This window comes from Sus scrofa, chromosome 4 (genome assembly GCF_000003025.6).
Source record: "Sus scrofa isolate TJ Tabasco breed Duroc chromosome 4, Sscrofa11.1, whole genome shotgun sequence".
NCBI lineage: Eukaryota > Metazoa > Chordata > Mammalia > Artiodactyla > Suidae > Sus > Sus scrofa.
In genome coordinates, this window is record NC_010446.5 from 50,371,093 (window position 1) to 50,386,209 (window position 15,117).

At 36.2% G+C, this 15,117-nt stretch overlaps 2 protein-coding genes across 8 annotated transcripts in view; one reads left to right on the forward strand and one right to left on the reverse strand.

Annotated features, from left to right (window-relative positions):
* Positions 1 to 15,095, forward strand: part of RMDN1 (regulator of microtubule dynamics 1) — a 41,302-nt gene extending 26,207 nt beyond the window's left edge. For 3 of the 7 annotated variants that reach the window (XM_021089160.1, XM_013996637.2, XM_013996638.2), the window contains 5 exons: positions 4,623 to 4,678; positions 6,034 to 6,121; positions 7,519 to 7,549; positions 11,073 to 11,206; positions 14,553 to 15,095. In XM_021089160.1, coding sequence (XP_020944819.1) covers positions 4,623 to 4,678; positions 6,034 to 6,121; positions 7,519 to 7,549; positions 11,073 to 11,206; positions 14,553 to 14,606 — 363 coding nt within the window. In that variant the 3' untranslated portion in view covers positions 14,607 to 15,095. Of the gene's footprint in view, positions 1 to 4,622; positions 4,679 to 6,033; positions 6,122 to 7,518; positions 7,550 to 11,072; positions 11,207 to 11,631 lie in introns of all 7 variants that reach the window. The other 4 variants (XM_021089161.1, XM_005662992.3, XR_001308147.2 and 1 more) reach the window with 3 other exon arrangements.
* Positions 1 to 15,117, reverse strand: part of WWP1 (WW domain containing E3 ubiquitin protein ligase 1) — a 139,243-nt gene that overhangs the window by 1,021 nt on the left and 123,105 nt on the right. The gene's annotated exons all lie outside the window — the stretch shown is intronic.

Sequence of the window (15,117 nt, forward strand, 5' to 3'; positions counted from 1 at the left end):
CTGTGGATTAACCGTGCACAGTGGTGCTCCTCTTCTGCTCTTTGTGGCTGAGATCATTTAGATGGCCACATTCACCTGGAGTTCAGCTGGGACAGGAATGTACAAGATGTCCTCTCTTCTATGACAGTTTCTCTTTACTTTTCTTCTCATCATTTAGTAGTCTAGCCCAAGCTTCTTTATTAGCATGGGAGCTGGCTTCCGAGAGTGAATGTTGCAAGGGAAAAGTTCCATTGTGCAAAATTTTATTGAGCATGTTTGCATCTCACTTGGCAATGACCTGTCAATCTAAACAAGTCACGTGGCCAGGACCAGAGAGGGGGTTATACAAAGTCCTGAGTGCCAGGAGGTGTGGTCTCATCTAACAGTCTAGTACAATTGACATACCACTCCCAATAGTAATATATACGATTACGATCTATGTGTATTTTTTTGGTGGGGGCGTGGGTGGAGGAGGGGCACGCCCATGGCATGTGGAAATTCCCAAGCCAGGGATCAAACCCTCACCACAGCAGCAACCTGAGTTGCAGGAGTGACAGTGCTAATAACCCACTGTACCATCAGGGAACTCTAGGGTGTGTTAATGATTTCCCAAAGTTAATTTACTGACTTATAGTAAGCCCTTCCTTAGGTCCCAGAACTTCTCCAGGAGCTATATATTTCATGGTGTGCATGCACTCTATTCCATTGTCTAAAAACAACAAAAAACCTGCAGCTGAAAACCCAGTGTATTTATTTCTATTTTGATGTTATAGACCTTCTCAAAAATACAAAGGAAGAGAAAGTGATGAAAATGAGCATATTTATGGTTATAGTCTCATTTCCTAGTAAATGTAGTGACTAGTGGAAAAGATCATTAGACTGGGAGTCAGGAGACCTAGCTTCTTATTCAGGCATCAATTGTGTGTGTGTGTGTGTGTATACATACACACACATATATATAGACACATATATATATTCACACAAACATATTTCAATTTAATAATATACATTTTTCACATTTTTAGACCTTTGAAATCAGATTGAATTATACATAATCAGTGGTATCTTAAAATTGGCAGTACTTTTTTTCTACCACTATGGTACGTAAAATAATGATGTGTCCTAACTTTTATGTTATCTTAGAGTCAATGAAACACAGTAATTTACTCAGTGGCATTAGATAAATTATTCAAATTATTCTGTGCCTTGGAACATAGAAATACATGACAAATAACTTCCAATGTGAATAATGAAGTATCACAGAAAGTATATTAATGTATACTTTAAAGGAACAGTGAGGAGTTCTCTTGTGGCACAGTGGGTTAAGGATTTGGCATTGTCACTGCAGTGGCTTGGGTTGCTGCTGTCGCTCGGGTTTGATCCTTGGCCTGTGAACTTCCACATGCTACAGGTATGTGCCCCCCCCCCCCCCAAGAAACAGTGAAGGCTATAGACTATTTTAAAATAACTAATGTTTTGTGTAAATTTTCAAACATGTATGTGTTAGGTATATATATATATATTTTTTTTTTAAGTAGTTTAAATTTATTTATTTATTTATTTTTTTTTTTTGTCTTTTTTGTTGTTGTTGTTGTTATTGTTGCTATTTCTTGGGCCGCTCCCGCGGCATATGGAGGTTCCCAGGCTAGGGGTTGAATCGGAGCTGTAGCCACCCGCCTACGCCAGAGCCACAGCAACGCAGGATCCGAGCCGCGTCTGCAACCTACACCACAGCTCACGGCAACGGCGGATCGTTAACCCACTGAGCAAGGCCAGGGATCGAACCCGCAACCTCATGGTTCCTAGTCGGATTCATTAACCACTGCGCCACGACGGGAACTCCTTAGGTATATTTTTAAAATGACAGTGTTTAGTATTTACATACAAAAGATCAATTATACTACTTCTATTTCAGTAGTATATTCCATTATTAATCTAAAGTCGTAAGAAATTCTTTGCTTTGTTATTGAAGACACTTAAACTAATGACAGAATTATAAAAGAAGAGGTTTGCTTGAAAGTAGCTCCTTTCAGTCCATCCCCAAAGAAAATTAACTCTAATGCCCTAAGTCATCCATATATGTATATGATGAATAAACCTCTCTCCTTTGCATCAAAATGGACTAGCTCTATACCATTCTTAATAGAATGGAGAATATACTTACTCACATAATTATTTGTAGGGCTTAATTATCTTTCTTTCTTTTTTTTTTTTTTTTTTTTTGTCTTTTTGCCTTTTCCAGGGCTGCTTCCCACGGCATATGGAGGTTCCCAGGCTAGGGGTCTAATTGGAGCTCTAGCCACTGGCCCACGCCAGAGCCACAGCAGCGCGGGATCCGAGCCACATCTGCGACCTATACCACAGCTTATGACAATGCCGGATCCTTAACCCACTGAGCAAGGCCAGGGATCGAACCCGCAACCTCATGGTTCCTAGTTGGTTTCGTTAACCACTGTGCCATGATGGGAACTCCCTGTAGGGCTTAATTTTCTAGTAGAACTCCAATTTGGGAAAGGTTGCTTAGAATATAAATTGTGTATACTTTTATTTATTTATTTATTTATTTATTTTGTCTTTTTGTCTTTTCTAGGGCTGCTTCCCATGGCATATGGAGGTTCCCAGGCTAGGGGTCTAATCAGAGCTGTAGCCGCCAGCCTACGCCAGAGCCACAGCAACGTGGGATCCGAGCTAGATCTGCGACCCACACCACAGCTCATGGAAACACCAGATCCTTAATCCACTGAGCAAGGGCAGGGATCGAACTCGCAACCTCATGGTTCCTAGTCAGATTTGTTAACCACTGCGCCACGACGGGAACTCCGAGTGTATACTTTTAAATATATTTTGGTATAATAAATCATACCACTATGTATAGAAAAGTAAAAATTAGGTCAGATTCTTTTTACACGCTGATTCTTACTCATATTATTGAAACAGGATTTCTGCCAAGTCATACCTGGTGAGCCTTACTCTACCTATTACCTCTCCTGCTACTGACATTAACCAGTGTTAATAATAAGGTGTCTGGCATTTATGGGGAGTAAAAATAATGATTCTGGTGATAGAGGAGATTACTGTGTTAAGCACCTCCTATCACTTGCTCATTTAATTTTCACCACAACCCTGTAAGGTTGGTGTACTATTTTCTTGATTCTGTACAAGAGGAAACGCAGGCATGGAAAGAATATAGAAGTTGCCAAGGTCAAAAACTTAGAGGTCATTGAGCTGTGATTTGAACCCTGGTGGTCTGGCTTCAGAGCTTACTCTGGTAACCGGTACACATATTTGATAATGTGTATCTCACATTATCAAATAAAAGTGAAAATGTGGGTTTATAGAAAAGCATAAGCTAGGAAGTCTTTACTTTTACAAAAGGAATTTTTATCTTTAATAGGATTAACATTAATCTGTGGTATTTCCTTAGCAGTTTTCGACATAATCATGGATAAAAGGAAGGATAATTTCTTTAAAATTATTGTGTAGTTTATGCTTTACATTAATTTATATAGGACTTGTACATAGTAAACAAATTAGGGAGACTTTACCAGTTTATTTTATATTGCACATAATTATTCTATTAATAAATTCTGTAAGTACTATTTATTTTGCCTTTGTTAAATTTAGATGGGAAAGTTAAAATCTACAAACTGGAAGAGACTTTCTAAAATTATTATATATTTTGTTCTTTTAAGAAAGAATACTTGTGGAGTTCCCGTCATGGTTCAGTGGTTAATGAATCCGACTAGGAACCATGAGATTGTGTGTACGTACGATCTCTGGCCTTGCTCAGTGGGTTAAGGATCCGGTGTTGCCGTGAGCTGTGGTGTAGGTCAGACTTGAGCTGGGCTTGGATCCCATGTTGCTGTGGCTCTGGCATAGGCCGGTGGCTACAGCTGTGATTTGACCCCTAGTCTGGGAACCTCCATATGCCACGGGAGTGACCCAAGAAATGGCAAAAAAAAAGACCAAAAAAAAAAAAAAAGAATACTTTTACTCAATATTCATATAGGATTTGTCAAAAAGAACTTTATTTTTCCTTAAATCTAGAAGAAATATTGAAAGTTATAGATTATTACTATTTTCAAAATTAAATTCATTTACAGATTTCATGTGTTCTCTCATCTTGATAAATCGTATTATCAGTTTCTGAACCTTATAAAATAGTAACCTTAGTACAAGCTGTTAATAATATACTGAAATAAATTTAATTAAAAAAACAAGAGAAAGAAAGTTGGTGTTGAATATCGTAGAAAAATTGAAATGGAAAGTTACCATCGTGGCTCAGTGGAAATGGATCTGACTAGTATCCATGAGGACGCAGGTTCCATCTCTGCCCTTGCTCAGTGGGTTAAGGATCCAGCATTGCCGTGAGCTGTGGTGTAGGTCACAGATGTGGCTTGGATCTGGTATTGCTGTGGCTGTGGCGTAGGCCAGCAGCTGTAGCTCCAATTTGACCCCTAGCCTGGGAACCTCCGTATATGCTGTGGGTGCTGCCCTAAAAAGACCAAAAAAAAAAAAAAAAAAAAAAATTGAAATGCCTGGTTGCAAAATTTTTCTTGAATTGTGCCTTCTACAGCAAACATAGTAAAGTACATATTAGTGTTCAATAAACAAATATGATTCATTTTCTTATTTCTTGTTAGAAAGCAATTGAATTGAACCCTAAAGATGCTACCTCAATTCACCTTATGGGTATTTGGTAAGAAAACTTCAAATAAATATTTCATAGGTATTTAGTATGGTCTTATTTTATAGTATGTATCCATACCTTATTTTGTAGTATGTAAGAAGGCAAAATAGAAATATTTAAAAATATTATTTATCAGTCAAGAGTGTTTAATCCATTATATTAAGTAGCAGTTGTACTGATTATTGTTTACTATTTAGAAAATACCAAATTTGATTGTGGACATGCTAAACATTGTTATTCATAGATCATTTAGAAACATGTACTAAGACTAAAAAAAGCATTGAAATTTTTTTTTTTTTTGACCTTTAAATTCCCTTTCTGGGAAAGACTAGTATTTACCAGACTAGATAAAATTAGATTAATATAACTATAGCAGTACAGTAGGATGCCCTAAAAGGGTCTTTGCATCTTCAAAATGTGTCAAAAGTTTGATTCATCTGAGGAGTAATATATCTGACTTTCACATCTTTCCATTTTTATGTAACTTTTGCTTTAAAGCACATCATTATTTTACTGGTACAAATGTATACCAATGTGTTAAATACTTTCTGGCTTGAGAGCCTTTCTTGCAGCATGTTTGCCACTGTTTTCTTTGGGTGTAGTTTGGCAGAGCAGTATTTATTGTCACCTAAGAGGGCTAACAGTGCAAAGTCCTGTATCAGACTCTTAAAGAGAAGTAAATATTCTTCAGGATAAAGAATCTATTTAACTAACAAAACACTTACTGAAGATCAATGATAATTGAGGGACAGTCAGTAATTCAGATGCTGGTGAGCAAACCTGAGTGAGGTACAGTTTCTTCTTCAGGTAGTTCAGTGCCTAAGCAAAGATCCAACACTTTTTTCTACTTCAGAAAGTTGTTGAGAGTTTTGGATGATAATTTTTTCACCCTTTCAAAAATGTTAACTTTAAATTGTTGGTTGCCATTGTTATTTTTATGCATATCATTTAGTTGTGTTACTTGTCTCTTTTTAAAAAATTTCTTTGAGTTAGTTTTTCTTATATAAAAAATAGGGGTAATGATTCTATCTCATTTAGTTATTGTAGGGAGTAGATGAGAAAATCACTTAGCTCAGCACTTGGCACAAAGTGAGCACTCAGTGGTGAATGTACTGTTATCATTACTATATTATAAATATTGCTTACTCTTTATACTTAGTCACAAAATGCACCCTAATTGATAGTAAGTATAAGTCAATATCTAGATAATTCAGTAAGAATATTAACCTACTAGATATTATGTAAAAAATACAAGCTGTTTAAACATACAACAGGAAATGATTCTTTTTATATCTGTTAAGATGTTTATTCTCTTTTAAGAAGGTGCAATTCAAATGTGTAAATGTCATTTTATTTCCCTATAGGTGTTACACATTTGCTGAAATGCCCTGGTATCAAAGAAGAATTGCTAAAATGCTGTTTGCAGCTCCTCCTAGTTCCACCTATGAGGAGGTAGTGTGATGTCTTTTAAGTTAGTACTGATTTCTTAATTGCAGTGCCACCTGGAGAGCTGATCAGTGAGGGACTTGAGCACATTTTTATTGATCCAATGCAACTATCTTATCACAAAGGCTTAATACTTATTATCCATGACTGGTGAGTGTTTCTTTTTTTTCTTTAGATGAATGGCTGATAATTCTGGTATACTCTCAGCCAAAATAACCCATGGCTAAAAATCTACTTCATTTTCTGTTTGAAATCTATACCATATTGAAGTCATAAAATAGAACAACTGTTTCTCAGCATGTTTTAGGTACCCATTCTTTTACAATGACAATCATTTACCTGGATATTAAAGCATGTGCTTGTATTGATATATGAAGAGTAATTATACTTTTTTTTCGGCTGCACCTGCTGCATATGGAAGTTCCGGGCCAGGGGTCAAACCCATGCCACAGTTGTAGCCTGTGCCGCAGCTGTGGCAGTGCCGGATCCTTAATCTGCTATGCCACAAGGGAACTTCCATAACATCTTTTTAAAGCAAATTTGAAAGGCTCATAGTCTCTCATATTTCCAAGGCCTTTTGCTTTTCCTGTTAAAAATAACATTTGAAAGGGATTTGGGGGCAAGTATTTTGGGTTTACTCATCATAGAATTTTCAGAGTAAAAAAGTAGCAATTGAAAAAGCTTTCCCAATACCTATAATGAGCTTTCTGTTTTTTAGGAAACTACAGTGACGTAAAGAACATTTAGTTGTATAATTAGAACACAGTTGGGAAATATTTATTGTTATTTAAAAGAGTGCATTCTAAGAAAAAAAGACAGTCAGCTCTACCATAACAGATTAGTTATGTATCTAAAAAAATCAATTGTCAGTTAATGCATTATGGAAACAATTTAAGTGAGACAAGAAGAATTAGCAGAGTTTCAGACTGACATTAAGCTTTTATATAGGAATTTCAGTAATAAAGGACTTTTGAAAACTGATTGGTACAACCTGTGTATCATTGAGTAAACAGCTTTTGATTTTATCTAGTTATTATGGTAGTTACTGTTATGATTTAAGAAAAGAAAGATCAAAATATCCGAGTTGCAAAGATAATGTTTTCTTCTCTGCATGTGATGCTGGTTTGGTACACATTCTAAGGAGCAATCAAGTTATTACTACAAACGGTCCACATATTGTAATCTGTTCTCTAATGGTTTAATAGTGTTACGTTCAATTTTGCTATGTTAACTCACTGTTGATGAGTTGACTTTTTTAATAGAGGACCATTACTTTAAGATGTTTTCATTTACTTCCTGGCCTATATTTAATACAGAAATAGATCTTTTGAAAAAACGGTTTTTTAATATTGATCCTGTTTTAATCCTTTTCATTATGTTTGGGCTTTTTGTGTTTTTAACAGGCCTTAGGCTACTTTCACAGGGCAGAGCAAGGTAACATATTTTTTTATTTCACATACAAATATATTTAAGATTATATGAATGCTTCATATATGATAGGGGTTTTTTTTAAACAAAAGTTATTCTGATACACTTTTTGAGTTCGATATTGTCAAATGATTTTTATTTAAAAAAGTTTTTTTCTTCTTACAGCTGTACCTGCAGCATATGGAATTTCCTGGGCTAGAGGTTGAATTAGAGCTACAGCTGCAGGCTTACTCCACAGCCACAGCAATGCAGGGTCTGAGCCATATCTGTGACTTATGCTGCAACTTGCAGCAACACTGGATCCTTAACCTACTGAGTGAGGCCAGGGATTGTCTGCATTCTCAGGGACACTATGTTGGGTTCTTAACCAGCTGAGCCATAGCAGGATCTCTTCAAATGATTTTTAAAGTCCTTATTTGGTAAAGATCACCTGAGTAAGAAATAGGCTGCTACTAAATTTAGAGCTGCAATTCTAGAATGGTCCTTCATTTGATATAATTCAACCTTTCTTTTTGAGTTGGGCTTTGACAGGGTAACTGTTTATTCAAAATCACACAGCTAATCAGAGGCATTTATTTTAATTTAAAATTCATATTTTTAAAAACAAGTATAAATGACATAACTTTGATTAGCTTCATGTGTACAACAATGATTTTATATTTGTATACATTGCAAAATGATCCTAATATTAAGTCAATACTGATCACCTTACATAGTTACAAAAAAAGTATTTTTTTAAGATGGACTCTCAGCAAGTTTCAGATGGCATTTAAATGGGAACTCTTTCTGGTTTTAAACTAGGCTGGTTTTTGTTCTGTTGTAGATGTATTCTTTTGTGACAAAGAGGTTCCTATCACTCTTACTTTGAAGAAATAGCCAGACTAGAAAACTAACATCAGCCTATCCTGAATTTATCCTTCCGAGTATTAATAGCACAAACCAGTGAAGTAAGGGACATAAGCTTGTTACCAAATTCACCAAAAAAAAGAGAAAAAAAAAACATTGCAAATATATATTTATAAAACTTAATCAGGGAGTTGCCTTGTGGTAGAGCGGGTTAAGGACACGGCATTGTCACAAGGCCTCTGCAGTGACAACACTGATCTTTAACACACTGCAGCACAAGAGAACTCTGATAGCAATGCAATTTAAAAAACACATTTTTTTTTTCTTTTTTCTGCGTGACAACAAGGGATTTTCTTCTAATAGTTTGTGTTTGAGCATATTTTTTTTATTTTTTAAATTTTTTTAGTTGTGCAATGATCATCACAATCCAGTTTTGTAGGATTTCCATCCCAGAACCCCAGTACATCCCCCCACCCTCTGAACTGTCTCCTTTGGAAACCATAAGTTTTTCAAAGTCCATGAGTCAGTATCTGATCTGCAAAGTTCATTGTGTCCTTTTTTCAGATTCCATGTGCCAGTGATAGCATTTGATGTTGGTGTCTCATTATATGGCTGACTTCCCATAGCATAATTTCTGGGTCCATCCATGCTGCTAAAAATGCCAGTATCTCGTTCCTTTTAATGGATGAGTAATACTCCATTGTGTATATGTACCACACCTTCTTTTTTTTTTTTTGTCTTTTTGCTATTTCTTGGGCCGCTCCCACGGCATATGGAGATTCCCAGGCTAGGGGTCTAATCGGAGCCGTACCCACCAGCCTACACCAGAGCCACAGCAATGCGTGATCCGAGCCGCGTCTGCAACCTGCACCACAGCTCACAGCAACACCAGATCGTCAACCCACTGAGCAAGGGCAGAGACCGAACCCACAACCTCATGGTTCCTAGTCGGATTCGTTAACCACTGCACCACGACGGGAACTCCCACACCTTCTTTATCTACTCCTCTGTCAGTGGACATTTAGGTTGTTTCCATGTCTTGGCTATTGAAAATAGTGCCGCGATGAACATTGGAGTACGTGTCTTTGCGAGTCAAGGTTTTCTCTGGATAGATGCCTACGAGTGGGATTCCTGGATCAAACGGTAGTTCTATTTTTAGTTTTCTGAGGCATCTCCATACTGTTTTCCACAGTGGGGACACCAATTTACAATCCCACCAACAGTGTACTAGGGTTCCTTTTTCTCCACACCCTCTCCAGCCCTTATTGTTTGTAGACTTTTTGATGATGGCCATTCTGGCTGGTGTAAAGTGGGACCTCCTTGTGGTTTTGATTTACATTTCTCTAAGAATGAGTGATGTTGAACATCTTTTCATATGTTTTTTGGCCATCTGTCTGTGTTCTTTGGAGAACTATCTGTTTAGGTCTTCTGCCCATTTTTTGATGGGGTTGTTTATTTTTTTGGTATTAAGCAGTAGGAGGTGTTTATAAATTTTGGAGATTAAACTCTTGTCAGTCGATTCATTTGCAAAGATCTTCTCCCACTCTGTGGGTTGTCTTTTCGTTTTGTTTAGGGTTTCCTTTGCTGTGCAGAAACTTTTAAGTTTAATTAAGTCCCATTTGTTTATTTTTGTTTTTACTGTCATTACTCTAAGGGATGGATCTGAGAAGATGCTGCTGTCATTTATGTCGCAGAGTGTTTGGCCTTGGTTTTCCTCTAAGAGTTTTATAGTATCTGGTCTTATAGCTATCTGTTACTACCTTCTGTTGATATCCTCTCATGATGGTAGTTTTACATATCATATAAATATGATCTGGGAGTGCAGTTTCCTCAAAGAGACTTCGATGTTTAATCGCAAAATAGGGCTCCTCCTATAGTTTTAGTACCTTTTACTTCCTGCATCATGCCCTTATCACTCCATAATATGAATATTTATTTACATGTCTGAAACTGGATTCAGGGACAATAAGGATCCTGTCTGCTTGCTCAAAATTGTATCCTCATTGTTTAGTACATATTGCTTGGCAAATAATGCTGAGTCAGTAGATGAATGGATTAACTAATTTACTTAACTCCATGGAGACCTTAAGCACATCAACATGGCATCTCATAAATATGTTCAAGTTAAAGCAAAACAATTTTGGGTTAAGGAGTAAATGGAGTGAATCATAAATTATATCCATGAAAACATATGCTTTGAATATAGTAGGGTCCTGGCTTGATAGAAGGAAATTGCGTAAAGAATTAATGAAGTTAGTGAGAATCCCATGTATTCATTCATAGGTTCATTCAGCAAATGTATTCTGAGTACAGTTCTAGGCACTTAGGATATAGGGAACAAAAGACATTATAGAAAGAAAATGTCCTCATGGGGGAGCTTACGTTCTTTCAGGACCTTGAGTTTTCCATCTGTTAAATGGAGTATCTGCTTCATAAAATTGTTGTGAAAATGAGAAATGTGTGTAAGTAATATAGTGCCTAGCAAGGTACTATATATATAGGTAGTAATATAGCTATCTAACTGATACGGTAGTTATTTTATAGTTTTTTAGAGAATTCTAATTAGCCTAATCATTTATTGATCACACAACTATATTACTAGAATTTAGACTAAAAAATTAAGCCTTTAAAAATAAGAGCAATACCACTTCATCTGAGAAATGTTTTTCTTTCTTCTATACAGTGGATCCAAACTTCTACAGCAAAAACTTACTTCTTTTAGGAAAGACATATTTGAAGCTACATAACAAAAAGCTTGCTGCTTTCTGGCTAACAAAAGCCAAGGACTATCCAGCACACACAGAGGAGGATAAACAGGTAAGACATTTCCAATGAAGTAAAGTGAATAGGTTTCCAATGAGGCACTATTAAGTAACTTTGAGTTAAGAACCTCTTTAAAAAACTTACTTGTTAACATGCATATTGTTAAATAAGTATTTATTTCAAATATTATGGTAAATATTTAGTTACTATCAACCAATGTATGAATTACTTGCTATATTATAGAATTATTTGTCTGACATATACAACAGATCAAGTAAGATTTCTAAAACATAAAAGGCAAGGGATATGTACTAATGTGGAAGAATTCTCTAAGAATCTCATCTCTAAGAGTTCTTAAGAAATTTTATTCTTACAATGTGCAGTTCTGGTTTTTTACAAACCCTTAGAAATTATAAACTTAAATTTCACAAGTTGATCTCAATGATGTACTGTTTATAACATATATTCTTCCATTTTAGGTACAGACAGAAGCTGCTCAGTTGCTCACAGGTTTCAGTAATAAGAACTGAGGAATTTTTCCATGAAATATTTAAGAAACATCACCTTTTCATCAAATTATAAAGATAATAAATATATTAGCCCTAACTGTTCTATGGATGTTTTATCAGTTTTTAATGTTGTGACCATTTAACAAAATATACAAAATTCTAGATTTCTTCACAAGTAACAAGGCAAAAGAAATAACTGCTATAAGAGTGGTAGATATCTCCATGGCTTAGAGGCAGAGATAGTGTGTCTGAGACACCAGGAATACAAAGTGCTATGAGATTTCTAAGCAGGATTGGGTTATATCATGATGGGAGGAGATCAAGAAAAGAAAGCTTTGTGGAAGAGGTGGCATGGGGGAGTGCATTTTCAAGTTGGACTGATTCAGAGTTGAGATCTTGCAGAGAAGGTGCAGTGAAAGTTAGGTTAGCATGATGAGGGTTCTTGGTGTAAAGCAGTTAAATGATGTATCTTGGAGCCAACCTGTGTAAGGAAAGAACTCAAGTCAGGAGAGGACTGAAAATGGAGTGTTGCTTTTTTTTCTCTTTTTGTTAAATGTGAGGTAGTCTTACAAGTGGATAGATTTGTCACAGGCAGAGCCCAAATTCTATTCCCTAATGTGGTGAAAGGAACATGGAACTCAAGGGTGAAATGGAAATTAAGATGTTTTAAATATATAGGACAATGCTATTTATTAGGGGTGCCACCAGTACAAAATCTTAAGTTTTATAAAAAGTAGTAGCTTGAATGCCACTTAGAAATCTGAGAGTGTACATGTAGGTGGATTTTTCTCAAAGGAAAAACATTTTAATATTGTGAGGTATGTGCTGTTTCTGTTGATGTATGTTTTCAAAAAAAAAGAAAAATGAAAATACTGGACTCTATACACCCATCAATTGCTAATAACATTCAACAGTTGCTAATCTTTTGCTGTGTTCTACCTATATATGTGTATATATTCATATACTTGTATTTCTAAACTTGAAATTGTAGACAGCATGTATTTCATCCCTAAATTCTTCAGCATGCATTGTCTCAGAATAAGGCCATCCTTCTAAACAAAAACATCTCTATCACGAGAATTCTTTAAAAATATCTAATTGTAATTCTTTAATAGTATCTACTCCAGACCAGTGATATTCATATACCCTCAAATATTCCAAAAATATCTCACACTTTAAAAAATTCAAGAATCATACATTGCGTTTAAGTGTTTTAAAAAAATCTTACAGATTTGTCTCTCATTCCAGCAGGGCCTATTGACCGAACTTAAGAGAAGACACTGTTTCATTGTATTTCAGGGACTCCAATTAATTATATGTATATTAGATCTTTGCCTTTTATGTTTGTCACTTTGATTTTTCTTTTTACCTCTTTCAGTTTCATTTTCTTGGCTTTTTTCCATTTCTGTCTTCCATGTCCCTTAGTTTATTTTTGGTTATGTATTTTCTTCCTTAGTCTGTCTTCACTTCTGAGACGTTTTTGTCTTTTTCTTCAAACTTTCCTGATTTCACTTAGCAGGCATTTCATATCTTCACATTTTTTGTCCTGTTCTGAGATTTTGTATTTCTAATTTGGATTTTTTTCCTGTGTACAGTGATTCACATTTAATTCATATTAGTATATTGTGTTAAAAATTTTAGTTTCTTTTGTTGAGCATTTTCATTTTCAATGTCCTCCTTTTTAGTTTTTCCTTAAGAGTAACTTTGAATATTATTTTCTGCCTAGTGTGATTTTTGTGTGTGGATTTACCAGCAATGCCAGGTTATAAAATGGGAGGTAAGGAGTTCAGATTAGGTCAGTAGTACTCTCTGCCAAATGTTTTTTGTAAAATGAGGTATCTTTCAGTAATAAAGACTTTTATGGAGGGGAGGGTCTGTCTTTGAATTTTTAAAAGAAAATTAATTTTGAAATAATCATAGATTCATAAGAAGTTGCCAAAAAAAATAAGAGATAGGTCCTATATATCCTTTTCCCAGTTTGCCTGTAACTATAGTACTATATCAAAACCAGGAGATGTTCAGTGCTCTCACTTGTGTGTTATACACAATTTTGTCACACGTCTATTTTTTTTTTTTTTTTTTGTCTTTTTGTCTTTTTTTGTTGTTGTTGTTGCTATTTCTTGGGCCGCTCCCGCGGCATATGGAGGTTCCCAGGCTAGGGGTTGAATCGGAGCTGTAGCCACCAGCCTACGCCAGAGCCACAGCAACGCAGGATCCGAGCCACGTCTGCAATCTACACCACAGCTCACGGCAACGCCGGATCGTTAACCCACTGAGCAAGGGCAGGGACCGAACCCGCAACCTCATGGTTCCTAGTCGGATTCGTTAACCACTGCGCCATGAAGGGAACTCCACACGTCTATTTTTTAATTGCCACCACAATCAAGGCACAGAAACTGTTCCATCAAAGAAATCCCTAGTGCTTTCCCTTTACAGTCACACCCATCTACCTCCCCTGCCACCATCCCTACTCCTGACGATCTCTAATCTGTTCAGGTCATACGGTATGTGACCTTTTGAGACTGGCTTTTTTTCATTCAGCATAACTCCTTTGAGGTCCACCTAAATTTAGTCAATAGGTCATTCCTTTTTATTGTTCATTATATTTCACTGTATGGCTGTACTGGTTTATGTAACCACCTACCATAGGGCGTTTAGGCTGTTTCTAATTTTAGGCTGTTTCTAATTTTTGGCTGTTAAGAACATTAGGTATGAGTTAATATCAACGTAAATATTCATCTTTGGGATAAACGTCCAGGAGTGTGATTGCTGGGTCTTCTACAGAGCTGTTATTTTCCTTCCCTTTTACAAGGAGATAGCTCCCGTCTCCAAGATGTAGCACCTTCCCAAGATTCTGACTGTGTGCTTTCTCAACCTCTTTGACTTCCCAGGAATCTGATTTGGCAGGCCTCACACTGGTTCTTGGCATTACCCACTCAGAGTGAGAACCCTGGGACCCATTATGTTCTTCCGGTGCAGTCTCCAATTGACTCTCTCCTTGGGTGTTTCAAAGCCGACTGCTAGTTTAAGATGCCTATTCTCCACATATGTGTAAAAAGAACTTTGTAGTGTTGTCTTCTAAACATGACAGACACAGGCTATGGGTGATTGTAACTGCCTCTAGTGGATATGTTTCCTTCCTTCTTTTAAGAATGAGAAAAGAAACCTGATTTGGAAAGTGGCTGTTATCCTGCAAGAACTTGAAGGCTCTCAATTAACTTCTTGTTACCAAAAATTTTCCCAACAGAAAATTAACTGAATGTTTAATCACAGACTGTGAACTTTTAAAAAATGACTTCTCTTGGATTCACTTTTTAAAATAAGCACAATTACAAGGAGAAAAAAAAAACCCAACAACCTGATGGATTAGAGAACATGTACAGAGGATTTACCATGAGTACCAGTAAATATTTAAAAATGCCATTATCATCTGATTGTGTTTCTCCTCGGTTGAGT